This window comes from Camelina sativa, chromosome 20 (genome assembly GCF_030686135.1).
Source record: "Camelina sativa cultivar CO46 ecotype springtype chromosome 20, ASM3068613v1".
In the NCBI taxonomy this organism is placed as follows: domain Eukaryota; kingdom Viridiplantae; phylum Streptophyta; class Magnoliopsida; order Brassicales; family Brassicaceae; genus Camelina; species Camelina sativa.
The window spans coordinates 11,853,691-11,872,160 of record NC_141899.1 but is presented as its reverse complement, the minus strand read 5'-3'; the positions used below and the strand labels follow the sequence as shown (position 1 = coordinate 11,872,160).

The following is an 18,470-nucleotide window of genomic DNA, read 5'->3' as shown; positions in this document are numbered from 1 at the left end:
TTTGGGGCAGTCACTAGACCAGCAGCATGGCTTTCTTATAAGTATCATTCAACAAAAAATTTAGAAGCTTTGAGCCATATTCCGGAATGTAGTCTAGTTCAAGGGTGTTTTTTTTTTTTTTTTTTTTTTGTCTCTTCTCTGTTTGTGAGATCCTCTCTGATCTCTTTTTTGATGTGTAACAAAACTGATCCTATATTAGAAGGAATCTATTCAGACGGCATAAAAAACCAAAATCAGAGTAATGCTTGCAATTTTTTTTTTTGTCATCTTTCTCATTCCAGCAATATTCATACTGAATTACGTAGGAAAGTAAAAACTGCAGTACTCAAATAGAAGGAGATAAAATCTCAAAATATAAAAAAAAAATCCAAAAGCACCCTTAAAAGTTCATCATCTACTCAAATACCAAAACATCTCTCCTTGGTTCACCTCCTTGGGCTCTACCCTTGCCTTTGTTAGACGACTTGTTGTTAGAACCACCAAATTGTTTGCCCGAGTTGAATGGCCTGCATACACACAATATTTATTAAACATCAATCATCACATTGACTGCATTTTCACACATATCATCTGAGCTATGAGAAAGATGCAAGAAAGAGACAACTCACTTCTCGTTGTTACCACCAAATGATTGACATCCAGACTTGGGGCTCTGGCTAGCATTCACAGGAGAGACTTTCCACCCTTTTTAGCTGGGTGCGGTGTGGCTGTAAGTCCTCCTTTCTTCTTCTCTTCTGTACCAATGTAACACAATATAGTTCTCTTTCATCAGAATACAATCATTCTGTTTATTCGTCATTATTCTACTCAGATTGACTAATTAAACCAACTAATAACTCTCAAAAACAAGACTCAAGATCTACAGAGACAAACATTTAACCTGTCTTCTGAGGAGTAGCTGCTGCCTGTTTTGCCTTCTTTCCCGAGACAGGTGTTTTGGATGCAGATTCATTTGGCCTCTTCTTGTTGATTGGCTCAGGCTTTTTAATAAAACGTATGAAACAATAAAGTGAGAAAAAGGACTACGTAGAAGAAAGGAGAGCAAATGTTAGATAGACAGTATATCTACCTTCTTGGGAGTCTCCTCCTACTCTTCATCCTCAGAGTCCTCTTCGTATCATCCGAGTCATCTTCATCAACATCCATCTACAAAAAAAAAAAAAAGATTACCATATAGTATCATCTAACTATGAATCTTCTCATTAATGTATGTATGCATATACTATCAGAGATAGAAAAACACAAATGATAGCCAGCTACAAACACTCACTCCTTTCTCAGAGTCATCATCGTTATCAAACTCGTCTTCCTCGTCAGATTCAGGCTTCACTTCTGCAGGCTTAGTCTTTGGCTTCGAATCAACCTTGACAACATTCTAAGCAGCAGCTCCACCATTTCCTGAAATGTTTTGAAGTAAAATAACATTGGAAATGAGATAACAATTTTTTTAAAGAAAGAAAACAAAGACAATAGTAGCATCCACAACCCATACCATTGGCAGGAACAGCAGCAGGAACCTTATCCTCTTCTGAGGAGTAGTAATCACCACCCTCGTATGTGGAAACACAATCTACAAAAATTAATAAATACAGAATTGATTAGACAAAAGGTAATATAATCAAAGACATCTAATAACACAACTATGAGAAGACTCTCTGCAGCCAGAAATACTAGTGAAATGAAACTTTATAACCGCCTTATCATAATTTAGTAATGTTATGGTAATTATATACAATATTAAATATCATTCTTATTTAATATCTTGAAACTATTTAAGAATAAAATTGTATTTTGTTTTAAAATTATAAAACAAATATTTTATTCTTGAATTACTGAAAAATTGTTAAAAATTACAATGTTATGGTAATTTTATACAACTAGACGCGGGTAAAATTAAAAAAAAAATTAAGAATAATTAAGTAGTAGTATATAATATATATGTTTTTAGATTTTATCTTGTAACATTTTAATATTGAATATTGTAGAAACTGAGGTTTCTCACAATGAATTTGTTTAGAAGGGAAACAAATTCAATAACAATCTCTTGAAGAATCTAGATCAAAGTAAGCAAGAAAAGAAGAAAAGAAATCTCTTGAGGAACAAGTTAGGTTTTGCTCAAGAACAAAGAAGAATTTAGGGTTTTGTATTAATGATTGGATGATCTTACAATGAGAGGATTGCCCTCTATTTATAGGTATTCAAAGATCTACTCAATATACTCAAATATATCGAATATATTGAATATATTGACTTTCCTAACTACAGGCGAACTAATAAGGAAAGTCTTTCCTTTCTTGCTAGGTCAGCCGCAGGGCGAGCTGAAGTGCCAATTCGCCACTTCGTCCATGGGCTTCTTAACGGTATTGGGCTTTCAGGGATGAAGTCCAATCCTTGGTCGAATTCCTGGTTTAGGTAGTCGGTTCTTTAACGGGTCGTGATCGATATGTCGGGGGTGCTAATTCCCGTACCAACAATTAGTCCCCCCTCAGTTCGGTACATTCAGAAGTTAATTCGAATGACCGGACTTCAAGAGAGAATATTTGATTTGATCCGTAAAGAGATCCGAATCTAAACACTCCGGAATCGTCGCGCCGCTTCGCCCTCCTCTAGTCGGGTGACACGTGTCCGATACGTCGCATCCGTCAATTCGGAAGCTGAAGCGTCGCGTAGGTTATGGTAGGAAATTATGACCCCTCGTAGGTTTGCCACCCACTCCCGTCTATAAATACTTAGTGTCCGCCGAGTGTTTTCACTTTTCGCCGCTTCGTCAAAAAAAAGGTAATCACTTCGTTCTCTCTCTCTTTGCCTTTAATTACTTTGTTATTCGCCAGCTTTTCTACACTCTTCGGCGATCTGCGTTGTCATTCACCTCGGCCATGGTTTCCTCGTCGGCTACCACAAGTGAACCGTTGATCCGCAAGTGCTCCAGCAGGGAACCTCCGAACGTTGTCAGATCGGTCCGAGGCGATATGCCGAATAGACCAGAAGAGGCTGAATGCTCCTCAAGGCGCAGATCCAACGAGATCCCAATCCCTTCTCTGATTGACGAAGATGATCGCGAAGATCACGGAAATGCTACGCCAATTTCCGATCTCCCACCTGACAACTTGGGCGGCGAAACTGTCCGACTTGCGCCTGATAACGTCATGATCAATGACCTCTCACCTCTTCGAGACCACCGAGGTGACATCGGGGGCAAGGAGACGACCAGTACTACTAAGTCGGTTGGCGACCTGTTGAATTCGTGTGGCCTGTCCAATTCTGGTGTTCACATTATTATCCCCGGAGAGCACCAACGTCCGTGGAGTCCGCCTCTCGGGTACATTTGCTTGTACGAGGGATTTTTTTCCCAATGCCGGTTATTCTTCCCTCTTCCTAATTTGCTCACCCAATACGCCCATCGCCGCAAAATTTCGATATGTCAACTCACCCCAGGAAGTATCTGCAACTTCGTCGCCGCCCTCACACTCGCGGCCGAAGCTGAGGTGTTTCTCGAGGTCGAATGCTTCGAGCAGTTGACAAACTTCAAAAACAGCCAAGGTAGCAAATTATGGATGGTTAATGCGAAGCCAGCTCATAACTTCCTTCCGGGGGAAAAAGTCAGTAACTTCAAGAAGCTGAGAGCTCGCTACTTCTTTGTCCAAGTTGATGGCCGCTCTTTTGAAAATCCAAAATGCGGTCGCCGAAGAGTATGGAACGATTCGCCGGGTATCATCTCGTTCCTTATTCTGTTAAATCGGACAATATCGTGCTGACCTGATTTTGTATTTTCATATGTTTTGCAGATCGCCCTTATTCAGCTCGGAGGTTATCTTCCAGCTTCGAACGCATCAAGAGCGCTCTCCTCGGTGTAGCAGATCGCAGCTGGACTCAAATCTCACGGCGCCGCGTGGAAGCAGCGATGGGTAAAGCAAGAACTCAGTTTGCCAGTTTTGCAAGCTCACTGGGTCAAACTTCCGAGGTCCCACCAACCACAATTGTCGCCGCCGAGATGCTTCGATCCATGGATCGAAACGTAGAACCGACCGTCAACCCCGAGCCAGAGCAGATGGAGAATGAATTCATCGACATTGATGACGAGGGCGAGCTCCCAGCTGCCGACGAAGAAGATGAAAACGTGGATCCCAACGACTCATCTCTTCCTCCGCCGATTGAGCCGATCGTCTCAGTGCAGGTTGCCTCTGAACCAGATAACGGTTCAAAGAAGAAGAAGTCCAAGAAGGACAAAAACAAAGAGAAGGGTAAAGGAAAAGCCTCCGCCCAGGGAACAGGTCGGAAACGCTCTGCGGAAGAAGCCGGCCTTGAATCATACGACCGCTTCCGAGTTCATCGCACTGCTGGTCGAACTGACCAATTTTGCTACGACTATTTTGGCGAAACACCTCTTGTGTGCAACAAAGAAGCCGCTGCGGAGTTGTGCAGGCAACTTACGGTATCATCGGTCATGCTACCGCTGGTCGATAAGCTCGAATTCAAGGACCAGTACATTCTGGCCGCCCAATCTGCCCTTCAGGTTCGAATCTCATCGCCTCCCTTATTATTATTTTTTGAACTGCAAAACTTGATTCTCATTCTATCTTGTCTTGGAGTGCAGACCGCCGCCTATATGTCATCGCTTACTCTTATGTACGATAGGCGTGTCAAATCGATGGCCTCGGCAGAGGCCGATTTCGAGAAGATAAAGGAGTGTTTGGAGAACCTCCGAGAAGCAGATAGGACGAAGAACGAGAGGATCAAGGAGCTGAAAGGTCTTCTTGCAAGCAAAGAACAGGATTGCAAGAACCTGGAAAACAGGGTCGCCGAGCTGGAATCACAGGAACAAATTCTGGGGGAAGAGAAAAACGAGCTGAAAAGGCAGTTCGACGATCTTGGGGCGAAATTCGAGTCAGAGATGAGACGACTTCGCCTAGATCGCCAAGCCAAGGTCGAGGGCACCACGAAGAAAGCGCAGCGCCGTCTTGACAAGGTAAAGGATTATCTGCGTGACCAGGAGATGGCCCGTCCGAAAGAAGATGTTCTCAACAAAGCGAACGGATTCGGGCAGGTCATGGACTACCTTCTGAAGAATGGTGCATCCATCCCGGACAATCTTGTTGCCGAGATCAAGGAAAAGCGGGAGGTCGCCCAGACTGAAGTGGAAGCGCTAGATCTCGTAGAGTTCGAGGAAGGCGATCTCGACATGTCTCCAGATCAGCTCGGCTTCGGACTACTTCAATCCGGGGACGCGGCTCCAGACTCCTTTCCACATCCGCACGGCTCTAATGTCGGACTTTTCCAGGCCGGTCTGCCCGAAAACGTTCCCTAGGAGCATTTCCTGTTTTCCTTTTTTTTTTTTATATTGCCAGGTTTAAGACCTTGTGACATTTTTGCCCATTCTGCGGCCGATTTCTGCTTTTTGGAAATTTCCCTTTGGTGCTTTGCATGGAATATTGCCGTTTTGTTTTTTTTTTGTATCCTCCAGCGAAAATGGTAATTTGCCAATATCGAAATTGGAAATGTTTCGTCCTGAATTAGTATAAATATGATCGCTTCATGTTTGATTTTACCGTAACTCCGACGAGACAATCCGAAGATGCCGAGCTCTGTTGGCAGTACCGCGTCCTTGGTCGATGTTAAGGGCGACGTCCCGACGTTCTCAAACTCGGAAGCCATTGAGCGAGGGATGCCGCTCTATCCGCATATCCGAGCTCCCTGGATGTTAATGTTTCGTGTTAGTCCGGAGAAGAGGCTGGAACTAGAGACCTTTTTCTCCCGAATCAAAGAACGCCATTCCGAGTACCGCGGGCGATTAGCTGCAGCAGAGCAATCGCGAGACGAACTGCTTTTCAAACTCAAGCGCCTTGAATCTCACCCAAGGTTCTGGATCGAGAATGGTCTGGACAGGGTGGCGGACATGCCGCAGTGCTTGATCGATTACTGCCATGAGTGCTACCAGTCGGAGAACTCGACTCCCGACGAACCAAGTTTTTCTTTGAGCAGTGAGTTCATGCCTTCCAAGGTGAAGACGTTTTACGTGAGTAATCGCGCCAACAATATTGAGGCTGCTGCTGCTCATGCCTTCGTTCGCCAGGTAATAAACCCTAGCTTTGTCCGTGCGAAATTATTATGGCAACTATTTATTGACCGATGACCTTGTGCGTAGATCGAATCCGTGCATCGCGAACAATGCCACAAGCTGTATTACCACCGCATGAAGAAGAATGAAATCGATGATCATCTGGCGGCACTAGATGCTGAGATCAGCTCCTTAAGGGCGAAGAGAGGAAAAGCCGTTGCCCGTATGGATGAGGCCGAGCAGAAGATCAGGGCATTGGAGTCGCATCCTGCTGATTGGGAGAAAACGGGACTTCAACTCCTATGGCCCATGCCAAAGCGCCTTAAAGCTGATACAAGGAAGATTGCCGCCGGACTTGATCTTGACGGATGACATACTTTGGCGATCTGAGCTTTTATACGTAGTTTCTTAATTTTCTGTCGAATTTATCCTGTTCAGATAATTCAGCCTTACAATAAAGCTTCTTTTTTTTTTTTTTTTTTAATTGGAAATTCAAATGAGGCGAGACGTCTCTCGGCTTACATTGAATAACCCTTTGTGGGGGTAGTTTACCCCAAACGTAAATGTATTTTGTGAACGAGGGGCGAGGTATGATGCCTCGGCTTACTCTCTGTGCCCCATTTCGGAAAACGGAAAAGCGAAATTTATAACTCTGGGTCCGGCTTACATTCGTCCGATCTGGGACTTACGAAACAATTCAAAAGAATTCTCTGAGTTTGGTTTTATCTCTCGTCAAGGAGTTTATCGAGACAATTCTGAAAGAATTCTCTGGGCCCGATGTGTCTCGCATTGGAGACTTAGAATCGAAACAATTCCAACGGAATTCTCTGGGTCCGATTAATCTCCCGCTGGAGAGTAGGTCGAGCACCTGGCCGAGATGTCGAGTAGTTCGGTTCCGAACTGGGTAGACGTAGTAGTCTTTTTTTTATTTTATTTTATTTTATTTTATTTTATTTTATTTTTTTTCGGTCATTCCCGAGGCGTAACCGCTGCATTAAATACAGACGCGGTTTCACAATGCAAATTAATTGGTGGGAGAGTCTCGGGATGCAGCGCGCATCTTCCCACGATCTGATTGGTGCGAGATTTTCGGGACGCAGCATTTATCTCCCCCTTTCCCCCTATAAATAGGTGAAGAGAAGGTTTGCTGAGCATCTCTCATCTAAACTTCAGAAAGATCAACTGCAAAGTATGCCTACCACGACACGATCTGCATGGTTAAGGCGAGCTCGAGAGCTGACTGCTGCCGGGGTCAGCGGATTCGACCCGGAAGCTTCGAATATCGCCCTTCCCATAGAAGAGGCGATTTCGCCTCCATCCCACGAACTCGCAGTGGGGACTGAGGAGGATCCTTTGCAAAGGGAGATTCACGTCTACCGAGCTCGTTGTCAGCGGATGAGTTCGTATATCAAGGCGTTTCGTCTGAAACGCGATGTCGTCTGCCAGCTCTGCCGTTTGGAAGGAACCATCGCGGTTCTCAACGAGCTCATTGCCGGAGGCTTCTACTTGGCGAGCTGGCGCATGACCCGGCTACTCACCGATCGTGATCGATGTGAGGGGGAGGTCGTCAGGACCTTGTTACCCAACCTGCCGGAGGGCGATTACGAGCTGCTGGGCGAATCGGAGAATCTGCATGTGGCGGAAATTCCGATCTACAGGGACTGAATAGAGAGGTTACGCCAGTACATCCTCCACTTGGAGGCCACGGATCGTTATTTTCGGGAGAGTCACACCGTGGAGGGTCCATGCGCGTTCCTGGAGGAAATGGCGGACAGGGGGGCAGAAATGCCAGCAGGTCGGCTAGAAGGGCTGAGGCGGGAGTGTCAACACTGGCGAGCATATCTGGAAGGTGTAGCTGTCGAGGAGCCGTTGGAGTCCGACCGAGGAGGTTGAGATCACAGGAGGGAGATCATACTTCGCATCTGCTTCCCGAGACTAGAGACCTACCGCAGCAGTAGTTCCTTCTTCTTGTTTTTATGCTTCATCTTTCTTAGGCCATATGCCGATGTCGAACACTCTTTGTATGTGGCGAAATGGCAGAAATGAAATGGAATAAGTTCTTTTAGGAAAAAAGGAATCTTATTATTTTTTCTAGCTGTGCCCTCGAAATATCGTGAAAGAAACCGAGGGCTGCCTACGTACCCGAGATCCGGGATCAAGCCAGTCGTAGTTCGTAGTGTACATACTCTCACAACCGAATTTTTAAGCAAATGGTCTAATAATAGTAACGTTTAAGGTGAGCCGCATTCCAAGAGTTTTTGATTTGCTTGCCCTCCATGGTCAGGAGCTCGTACACTCCTGGGCGAATTACTTTGGAGATGAGATACGTCCCTTCCCAGCGAGCGCCAAGCTTGCCAGCGTTAATCTCCTTTGTATTCTCGTAGACCTCACGTAATACCAGGTCGCCCTCGTTAAACCTGCGCTGGCGAACGGCTTTGTTATAGTATTTGGATGCGGCATTTTGGTAATTCTGGATACGGACGAGAGCTTGATCGCGCAGTTCCTCGGCGAAGTCAATGTTATCTAGCATCATGCTGTCGTTGAGCTCGGAATCGTTGACTAGCATAGCGCGGCGCAATGTAGGCACTCCAGCCTCGGCTGGAGCCAGAGCTTCGATGCCGTATGCTAACGCAAATGGGGATAGCCCCGTGGCTCTGCGAGGGGTAGTCCGTAGGACCAAAGCACGCCGTCGAGTTGATCTGCCCACGCTCCTTTCTTGAGTCCGAGACGCTTTTTCAGCCCGTCAATGATGGTTTTGTTGGTCGCCTCGGCTTGGCCGTTTCCCTGAGGATATCGAGGGGTCGAAGTGCTCAAGCGTATTCCCCATTTGCCTAAGAAGCGTCTGGTGATCATTGAGGTGAACTGTGTCCCGTTGTCGGTGACGATTTCGTAAGGGAGCCCATGGCGACAGATAATATTTTTCCAGATGAAGTTGGTGACGTCCAGCGATTGTATCTTGCTGAATGACTCTGCTTCCACCCATTTGGTGAAATAGTCGGTCAGGACCAAGAGGAACTTCTTTGACCTCGATGGGGGTAATGGGCCAACGAGATCCATCGCCCAACGCATAAAGGGGTACGGCGCAGTAACGGTGTTTAGCAGCTCGGGAGGTACATGTTTCATCTGTCCGTGGCGTTGGCAAGGCTCGCATTTCGCCGAAAATGTCTCACAATCGGCGACCATGGTTGGCCAGTAGTGACCATCCTTCTTGATTTTCAGTGCGAGTGCGCGCCCTCCGGAGTGGTTTCCGCCATCACCTTCGTGGACCTCCATCATTATCTGTTCTGCTCCCTCCCGATCGATGCAGGTGAGAAGGATTCCGGACGAACTGCGTCGGAAGAGGCTGCCCCCATCATGGCGTAGTGTGCGCACCGAGCCTTCAGACGGCGAGCTTGCCAGCGATCCTCTGGGACCTTGCCATCCTCGATGTATTTCTTTATTTCGAGCTGCCAATCGTCTGGTGATTGTATCACTTCCACGGGCTCCTGGATGGGTGGATCAACTTCCATTGGGTCCGCGGCGTTACTGATGGCGTATGCCATTTCGGAGTGGTCGATGCTAGGAGCCTCGATACATTCGATCGGGATCGTCCATCGTAGACTTGGGTCGGAACAATTTGCCAGGGCGGCGAGAGCGTCTGCTGACGCATTTTCGCTCCTCGGGACTTTGATTAACTCGAACGAGGTGAACTGTGCGGAGAGAGTCCGGAGTAACTGGCGATATGCCTCCATGCGCCCGTTTTTAGCACCGTACTCCCCACTGAACTGGCTAACCACTAGTTGGGAATCGGAGAACACTCGGATGCTAGTTACTCCCAAACCTTGAGCTAGTCGCAGTCCAGCGAGGACGACTTCGTACTCAGACTCGTTGTTCGATGCCTTGAAGCCGAGTTTTATAGCTTGCTCGAGGACTTCGCCCGTTGGAGATCGGAGTATAATCCCGATGCCAGATCCTTGGTTGGAAGAGGAGCCGTCGGTAAACAAAGTCTAGGGTTCTTCTTTTGGTACGGTCTCTTCGAGATCGGGGGATAGCTCGGTGATAAAGTCTGCTAGGACTTGTGACTTCAAGCTCGGGCGAGAACGATATTCGATATCGTACTCGCTTAGCTCGATTGCCCACTTCGCGATTCGCCCGGACTGAAGGGGGCTGTAAAGGATCGTTCAGAGCGGCTGGTCGGTTAACACGACAATGGAGTGTGATTGGAAGTAAGGTCGTAGCTTCCGAGCGGCGACGATCAAGGCGAGAGCGAGTTTCTCCAAGGTTGGATAGCGTGTCTTCGCGTCGTTGAGAGCCTTGCTTGTGTAAAATATTGGTCGCTTATCACCGTGGTCATCCCGGACTAGCACTCCGCTTACCGCCGAGCTGGAGACGGAGATGTAGAGATATAGTGTTTCTCCCTCCTCAGGCTTTACGAGCACCGGCTGATTGGTCAGGTACTGCTTGAGCTGTCCGAAGGCAGCCTCACAGGCGTCGTCCCAATGAAAGTCTTTATTACCCCGAAGGAGTTGATAAAATGGGAGACACTTGTCCGTTGATCGGGCAATGAAACGGTTTAGCGCGGCAACTCGACCTGTTAAACGATGTACCTCTCGTTTGTTGGTTGGTGATGGGAGTCCCAGCACCGCTTCGATCTGTTTCGGGTTCACCTCGATTCCGCGTTCTGTGACGATATATCCCAAGAATTCCCCCGAGGTAACCCCGAAAGTGCACTTGATGGGATTTAACTTCATCTGGAATCGATCTAGGATGTCGAAGCATTCGGCGAGGTGCTGAACGTGTTGATCTGCTATAAGGGATTTGACCAACATGTCGTCAATGTAGACTTCCATCGTTTTCCCTAACAGGTCGGCGAACATTGTGTTGACCAGGCATTGGTAGGTCGCCCCTGCGTTTTTTAGACCGAATGGCATCACCTTGTAGCAGTAGGTTCCTCTATCCGTGATGAACGCGGTTTTCTCGCGATCGGCTGGGTTCATTGCGATCTGGTTATATCCGGAGAACGCGTCCATGAACGAGAGGAGTTGGTTGCCTGCCGTGGCCTCCACGAGTCGGTCGATATGAGGTAACGGGAAGCAGTCCTTGGGACATGCCTTATTGAGGTCGGTGAAGTCAACGCAGACTTGCCATTTGCCGTTCTTTTTCTTAACCACCACCGGATTGGTCAGCCAGTCGGGGTATTGTACCTCCATTATCTGATCGGCCTTCAAAAGTCGCTCGACTTCGTCCTGCACTGCTTTTGCTCGATCGGCACCGAGACGTCGCCGTTTCTGCCGAACTGGTTTGAAGGTGGGATCGATATTCAGTTTATGGCATGTGACCGACGGATCGATGCCTACCATATCTTTAGTGGACCAGGCGAAAGTTGAGGATCGCGATTTCAGAAATGCCACCAGCTCGGTCTCGAATTTTTCATCGAGCTCAGCCCCGATTCCGACAGTCTGGGAGGGGTCTACTTCGTCGATGTTGACTTGTACAATCCGGCATCCTGTGGCCTTCAGCCGATCTCGCTCTGGTTTGTGAGGACCCACTGTGTGATCCTCACCCTGTAATTGCTATGCGTCGTCCTTCCGTCTTTGCTTTTTCTCGAGGACGGAGCAGGTCCTAGCCATCTTCTGGTCACCATACAACGTCTAAATTCCCGCAGCCGTTGGGAATTTCAGGCAAAGATGGTAGGTGGAAGGAACTGCTTGCATAGAGTAGATCCAAGGTGAACCCAAGATGGCGTTGTAGATTGGTGGGGCGTCTATGACCACGAACTTGGTCTTACGTGCTACGCCACCGGCTTGGACTTGTAGTTTCACGTCGCCCATCGATGTTTTGACGACGCCGTCGTACCCGGTCAGCGTTCTCCCCCCTGGTTTGATTTGTTCTGGCGTGACGCCCATTTTCTCCAGTGTTTGCGAGAACAGGACGTTAACCGTGCTACCGGTGTCCACTAAGACGCGTTCTACGTCGAATTCGCCCATTCTGACTTCCACTACTAGGGGGTCGTTATGAGGGTGGTGGATCCCCTTGGCGTCCTCCGCGGTGAACGCGATGGGGTCCGAGCTTAGCGCTTCGTCTTCGGAAATCGCATGGACGTTAAAGACCTGACGCGCTCGCTTTTTCAGGGCTCGTACAGAGTCCGGGCATTCATCGGTCTGGCCGATGATCATAGATATACGACCCCGAGGTGCTGCTTGATCGCTCTGCTGTCCTTTTTGACGCTTGGACGGTGTCTGGGGGACTTCCACTGTCCCTGGTAGCGGTGCCTGCTGCTCGGTGGGGGGTGGCTGTTGCGGAGTATCTGGTGCGTTATTAGATTGGTTGGCGCCCTTCTGACCTCGGCCGGGGTTGGACCGCCCGAACCTTCCTCCTCGACCTCTACCACCGCGGCCGCCGCGAAAAGCTTTTGGTTGATAGACAGCTTTGATTTCACCGGACAGGTACTTCTCATATAAATAATTGGACAGGTGCTTACACTCGGCTGTTGAATGGCCGCCGAACATATGAAAATCACAGTACAGCTCCTCTTGTGCATCGGGAGAAGTGGTGTTCTGTCCTTCGTCCTCGGATATCACGTTGACTACTCCGCGCTTGGGGTCCCTCTGGTCGTGATGCTTCCGAGGTTCCTGATAGGTGTCCCGATTTTTTTCTTTGGCCACGGCCGGGCGAGGAGGAGGGAGCTTGTTAGCTCGCTTCTCCTCGTCTTCCTCCACATAAGCGAAGCGAGATCCTCGGTGAAGGGCTTCGTCCAGGTCAGTGGCTTCCCTGATATTGAGATCTACGTGCAGTCGGGATCCGGGGATGAGTCCCTTCTTGAAAGCAGCGATTGCGACGTCCTCAGAGACCGTTATGGTGGCGTATTTTTCCTTGAGGTACTTTCGCAGGGGTTCGTCGGGCTCTTGGACTACTTCCCTTAGTTCGGCGCTGGAAGCGTTGCGTTCTATGAACACCCGATAATTTCGCAGGAAGGCTGTCGATAGTTGTTCGAAACAGTCGATAGTGCCCGGAGGGATATGGGAGAACCATATTAGAGCGTTCTCGACCAAACTGTCGACGAACAGTTGGCACTGGCCAGCGTCCTTCTGCTCCTCGGTGAACCTAGCTTTTGCGATAGTAGCCATGAACGAGGTCAAGTGCTGCATTGGATCCTTCGTTCCATCGTAAGTTGGAACCCTTATCTTTACGTTCGGGACGTATGTTCCCAAGATGCACTGGGTGAATGGAGATCGCTGCGTGGCCTCGAACATTCTGTTGATCTCAGGTGCCGAGCTTACAGCTCGGTGGAGGAGGGACCCCATAGCTTTGATCCTGAGGTCCATTTCCTCCAGCTCGGGGCAGGAAGGTGTGGCCGAATTTCTCTGAGAGGACTGCCCCAGCTGAGGCTGAGTCCCTAATGCTAGTACGGATGGTACGTGCTGGTTCGGGAGTCGGAAAGTCGAAGACGGCGGGTCGCTGAACAGGCGGCGGTTTAGAGGATCGTTCCTCCGAACCTCCTGTGATGGTGCCTCGTTCTGTTGACGTGGCGGGGGTGCGCTGTGTCCCATCGCGTCCAACCGTTGATTTGTTGCGGAGATAGCCTGGAAGAGGTCCCTGGATACCATTCTGAACACGTGACGGAGGTCAACCATTGTGACGAACTGGGATGGTTGGGCGACTTGCGCAGGCGATCTCAGTCCATCGACAGTTCCATTGACTGGTGGCACCTCGTCGGCCTCCTGATCCCCCTGGCGGGGTATCTCAACTTCCTCCACCCCGTCGGCAAGTGTTGCGGACTCATCTGCTGGGTTGACCGTAGTTCGGCGAATACCCGTCCGTACGTAGACGCGCGTGGTAGGTGCGGCGGCAGGTGGATCCGTGGGGACGTCCTGAGAGTTGGTTTCTCGGTTGGTTGGGTCGTCTTGTCATGGGGCAGTTGCGTTGGCACCGTTGTTGAGGATTGAAGACATGGCGTTGGCTCTTGCTTTTGATGAGATCTAGAAGAGAAGTGTTTTGTAGAACTTAGGCCCCCTCCTTCTAGCGCCAATTGTAGAAACTGAGGTTTCTCACAATGAATTTGTTTAGAATGGAAACAAATTCAATAACAATCTCTTGAAGAATCTAGATCAAAGTAAGCAAGAAAAGAAGAAAAGAAATCTCTTGAGGAACAAGTTAGGTTTTGCTCAAGAACAAAGAAGAATTTAGGGTTTTGTATTAATGATTGGATGATCTTACAATGAGAGGATTACCCTCTATTTATAGGTATTTAAAGATCTACTCAATATACTCAAATATATCGAATATATTGAATATATTGACTTTCCTAACTACAGGCGAACTAATAAGGAAAGTCTTTCCTTTCTTGCTAGATCAGCCGCAGGGCGAGCTGAAGTGCCAATTCGCCACTTCGTCTATGGGCTTCTTAACGGTATTGGGCTTTCAGGGATGAAGTCCAATCCTTGGTCGAATTCCTGGTTTAGGTAGTCGGTTCTTTAACGGGTCGTGATCGATATGTCGAGGGTGCTAATTCCCGTACCAACAAATATGAACCTTTCATATTTCATTTTAATACTTTCTCAGTTTCATTATATAAGAGTTTTATGACTTTTTTATGCTCTATTTTATAATATTTTCTCAAATTTCTATGTACGATTTTTATTAATATAACAGTTTATGACTATTTGAACTATGCAATATATTTTACTATTGGTTGAAGTTTTATAAATGACATAATATTTATTGTTTATTAATCTTTGTGCTTTTACCCAAAAACTGTAATAGGACAGGGAGTACCATTTACATATCTACACCATCATAATAAACCATATTTTAAGTTTAATTACACGTTTCATCTTAATGCATATAGCTAAATATTTTATATGAAACACAATTAATACAGCATATCAAATATATATCTTAGTAAGAATTAAAAAAATACAAATAAAAATTAACAAAATATAATTCGCAAAAAAACTGAATCAACATTATTTTAAGATATATTTGTTATGTTGTTATCTCATAAGTACTAATTTTACCTGATGTCATAATCAATTTTAGATGAGTGAAATTTATAAAATAAAAACATATATAAAGATATAGAGACATTCTCATCAAATAACTGAAGATTCATTCCTATAAATTATAATTTATTTCAAATAATCAGTGAACAAATCAGTTTCCACAAAAATTTTGGAAATCCAAAAATATACTAAATATTATTCTTCTATATGTCATAATCTCTTTTTTTTTTTTTTTTGTCAACTATATGTCATAATCTCATAAGTAATACTTTTGTCAATTTTCATCAATTAACCAAAATTCATTCCTACAAACTCATTTTTTCTATTTTTTTTCAGGTTTCTCATATTACTACATGCATTAAAATCTTTAAAATAAAACATGTAAAACTATACTAATACACATCATGTAGTGAAACTTTTTCTTTTTAAGCTCATTATTCTTTCAAAGTTTTGTGTACTTACTTACAATAAAAAATTATATTACAACGATAAATACAATTTATCTCCGACTAAATCTATGTTAAATAACTTATGTTTTCTTTTTAACTTTGTTATTCATCATTTATTGATTAATATACATGCTTAATAAATTAAGTTTTTGCTTACACATGTTAAATTTTATTGAGAACACACATATAATATAATTAGCATACAATGGAAAATATATTGATTTTGTTAATTTTCCTTTTTGATTTAGAAATATATATTTTTCTTTAAATACAAACATGTAAATTATGTAAATATAATTAGCTGTCCTACTATGTTTATAATTTTTTTTTGACATGTGTCAACATCTAATCAATATATTTGACACGTGTCACAATCTTGTTAATGAGCAACTTTGACATCAAACTTTATATAATAAGATATTGAAAAATGATACCTTATAAGTAATATATTTACTTACAAAATATGATGTCCAATAAAACATAAATTGTATTGCAATTAATACATTAAAGTGTATTAAAATGATGAGTGTGTGTTTTTGGACATCAATAAGTTTTTTTATCTTGGCAAACATTATAGGAGTTACATTTTAAAGTTAATACATATACAATAAATTGTGATTATAATTATAAAAAGGAAAATAAAATATCATATTGTTTTATCTCTTAAAGATGGATACGATTACTAATACGAGAGTTACAAAATATATGATAAAATATGAAATTTACTAAAATATGTGAGAAGGTTCACCAAAAATATATTTCTTAGTTTTTTTAGTATTAATTTTTTTTTAGTTTACATAACTTTAAATATATGATAGGAATTTTAATCTAATCAAATTAATATGAGAGTTACAAAATATATGATAGAATATTAAATTCAATTAAATATGTGAGAAGGTTCATAAATAAATACATTTATTATTTTTTCAAATAAAAATAGTTAAAAATAGTTACTATAACTATTAATATATGATATGAGTTCCAAGCAAAAAAAAATTATAAATATATCTTATCATATATATTTAAATATACTTTAGTTTGTTTTAATTAGAATAAAATTGCCAAATAATGTAATAATCATATCATGTTAATTATTTCTATGAAAGTAAAGAAATAAAAGAGTAAATCATTATTTGGACAATATGCTACACAAATTAAAAATAAATTGAACATATTATAATGTAAAATATCAAATTATATTTTGTCTTAAATATAAATATAAATAATATAATGTATATCATATAAACTTAATTGAAAAAATACACTAAAATATTAAAAAGAAAATACGAAAAAAAAATATTAAAAAGAAAAATGACATATGTTGTAATTAGAGAGTGCCACATGACATTTTAGAGCTTGTCTAAAGAGATCCTTGCTTTATTATATATGATAGGATCTTCCAAAACCCTAAAATCCATGAATTAGGTAGTCGACGTTGTCACTGCGGTTAAATGTTGCAAGTGGATATGATGGAGGAAAGGGAAGCTAGAGAGGATTTGATAAGCAAATTACCCGACTCTTTGTTATCTGAGATGATCTCGTATCTTCCGACGACAAAGGATATTGTGAGGACTAGTGTTCTATCCAAGAGGTGGAAAAGTGTGTGGCTTTCGACTCCCAGGTTGCACTTAAAATCATTCGAGTTCCAAGATTATAATGCCTTTTTGAATTTTATGGACAAGTTCCTAGATTTCTCTAGAGAACATAAGTTGGGTTTGCACAGCCTCAAGGTAAGTATTGTACAGCATGTGGATGAGTCTTGTGTCACGCGTTTGAGAAAATTCGTGGCTATGTGCCTCAACTTAAGCATCTTGATGTCGGTGGTCTTTATGTGAAGAGTTTGTGTTTTCAAGCAGCGATGCCACTACTAAGCCTTAATATATGTGAGAAACTCCTTTACTTAAGACTCCATTGCGTCCATCTAGATAGTTTTGTGGTGACTGTTTCACTACCCTGTCTCAAGACTATGCGTTTAGAAGATTTTTTCTGTTCCAGTGAGGCGAGTCTAGAGTCGCTTATCTCATCTTGCTCTGTTCTTGAAGATTTGAGCATTATCAGAAGGGTTGGGTCTGTAAAAGAAAAAGAAATCAGGCGGCTTGTGATTGATGCGCCTAGACTCAAATATTTGAGTTTCGTAGATTATGAGTATGAGGGTAGGACCATAATCAGTTTTAGTTCCTTAACCAAGGTCAATATTCTTGGCGATTTTCAACTGAAGAATGATGAAGTAGCCCGTAACTTTTTCACCAGTATCTCGATAGCTAGGGATATGAAGATCTCTGTGAAGGCTTTCTCGGTAATACCTCTATATATATATAATGCTCTTACACGAACTATTTTGGTTCTCCAATATTCTGATCTCCTTTTTATTTTTTTTGGTTTGGGTGAGCAGTTCATGAACAAGCTTGTGCCATTATCACAATTTTGCAACTTGTCCTGTTTGGATATAGAGCTTTATTCATTCTACCTGAAAAAGCTGCTAACGTTTCTTGAAAGCTTTCCGAATCTTAAATCCTTAATCGTGGTAGGTAATAATGACCCTAGAGTTTTACGTAAAAGTTTATAAAAAATACATGTGTTAACTGTTATTGAATTGTAATTCATTGATGTTAGTTCTTGTTACCGCAGGGTTTATTTGGGTGCCATGGGAAAGGAATAAGACATTCATCATCCCTTCCCAAGTGTTTTTGTTGTCATCGCTTGATTTTGTAGAGGTGAAAAGCACATACGAGTCAGATGATTATCTTGCAATGGAAGTAGCAAAGTTCTTCGTAGCCAACTCAGTAGTCCTCAAGAAAGGTATTTTGTCTTTACAAGATTCCAGCGTTGTAAGTGATATACATGCTTGGCCAAGGCGATCTAGCTCATGTAAAATCGTAATTAGCTAGATAATTTGTTAACATAACTTTCCAGTCTTTTTATATATATGATCAGACATTGTTGGATTTTGTGAGCTTTGGACATATCTTAATTGATAATGTTTGA

General features: G+C 43.8%; 2 protein-coding genes and 2 pseudogenes across 3 annotated transcripts; 2 read left to right on the top strand and 2 right to left on the bottom strand.

Moving 5' to 3' along the window:
* Positions 1-212: 212 nt before the first annotated feature.
* Positions 213-2,878, bottom strand: LOC104772455 (uncharacterized; annotated as a pseudogene). Its single transcript, XR_015592246.1, has 6 exons — positions 2,870-2,878; positions 1,493-1,570; positions 1,271-1,375; positions 881-980; positions 609-734; positions 213-506 (listed from the first exon to the last, which is right to left on the bottom strand). The product of XR_015592246.1 is annotated as an uncharacterized LOC104772455 (transcript).
* LOC104759515 (meiosis-specific protein ASY2-like) lies at positions 2,877-5,305 on the top strand. Its single transcript, XM_087503682.1, has 3 exons — positions 2,877-3,708; positions 3,786-4,513; positions 4,595-5,305. Exons 1-3 carry the CDS (start codon positions 2,877-2,879, stop codon positions 5,303-5,305), a joined length of 2,271 nt encoding a protein of 756 aa, XP_087359808.1.
* A 6,380-nt stretch (positions 5,306-11,685) lies between these two features.
* Positions 11,686-13,668, bottom strand: LOC104774072 (uncharacterized). The gene has a single exon (XM_010498736.2). It carries the CDS (start codon positions 13,666-13,668, stop codon positions 11,686-11,688), a length of 1,983 nt encoding a protein of 660 aa, XP_010497038.2.
* A 3,251-nt stretch (positions 13,669-16,919) lies between these two features.
* LOC109131127 (putative FBD-associated F-box protein At5g22720) lies at positions 16,920-18,470 on the top strand (annotated as a pseudogene).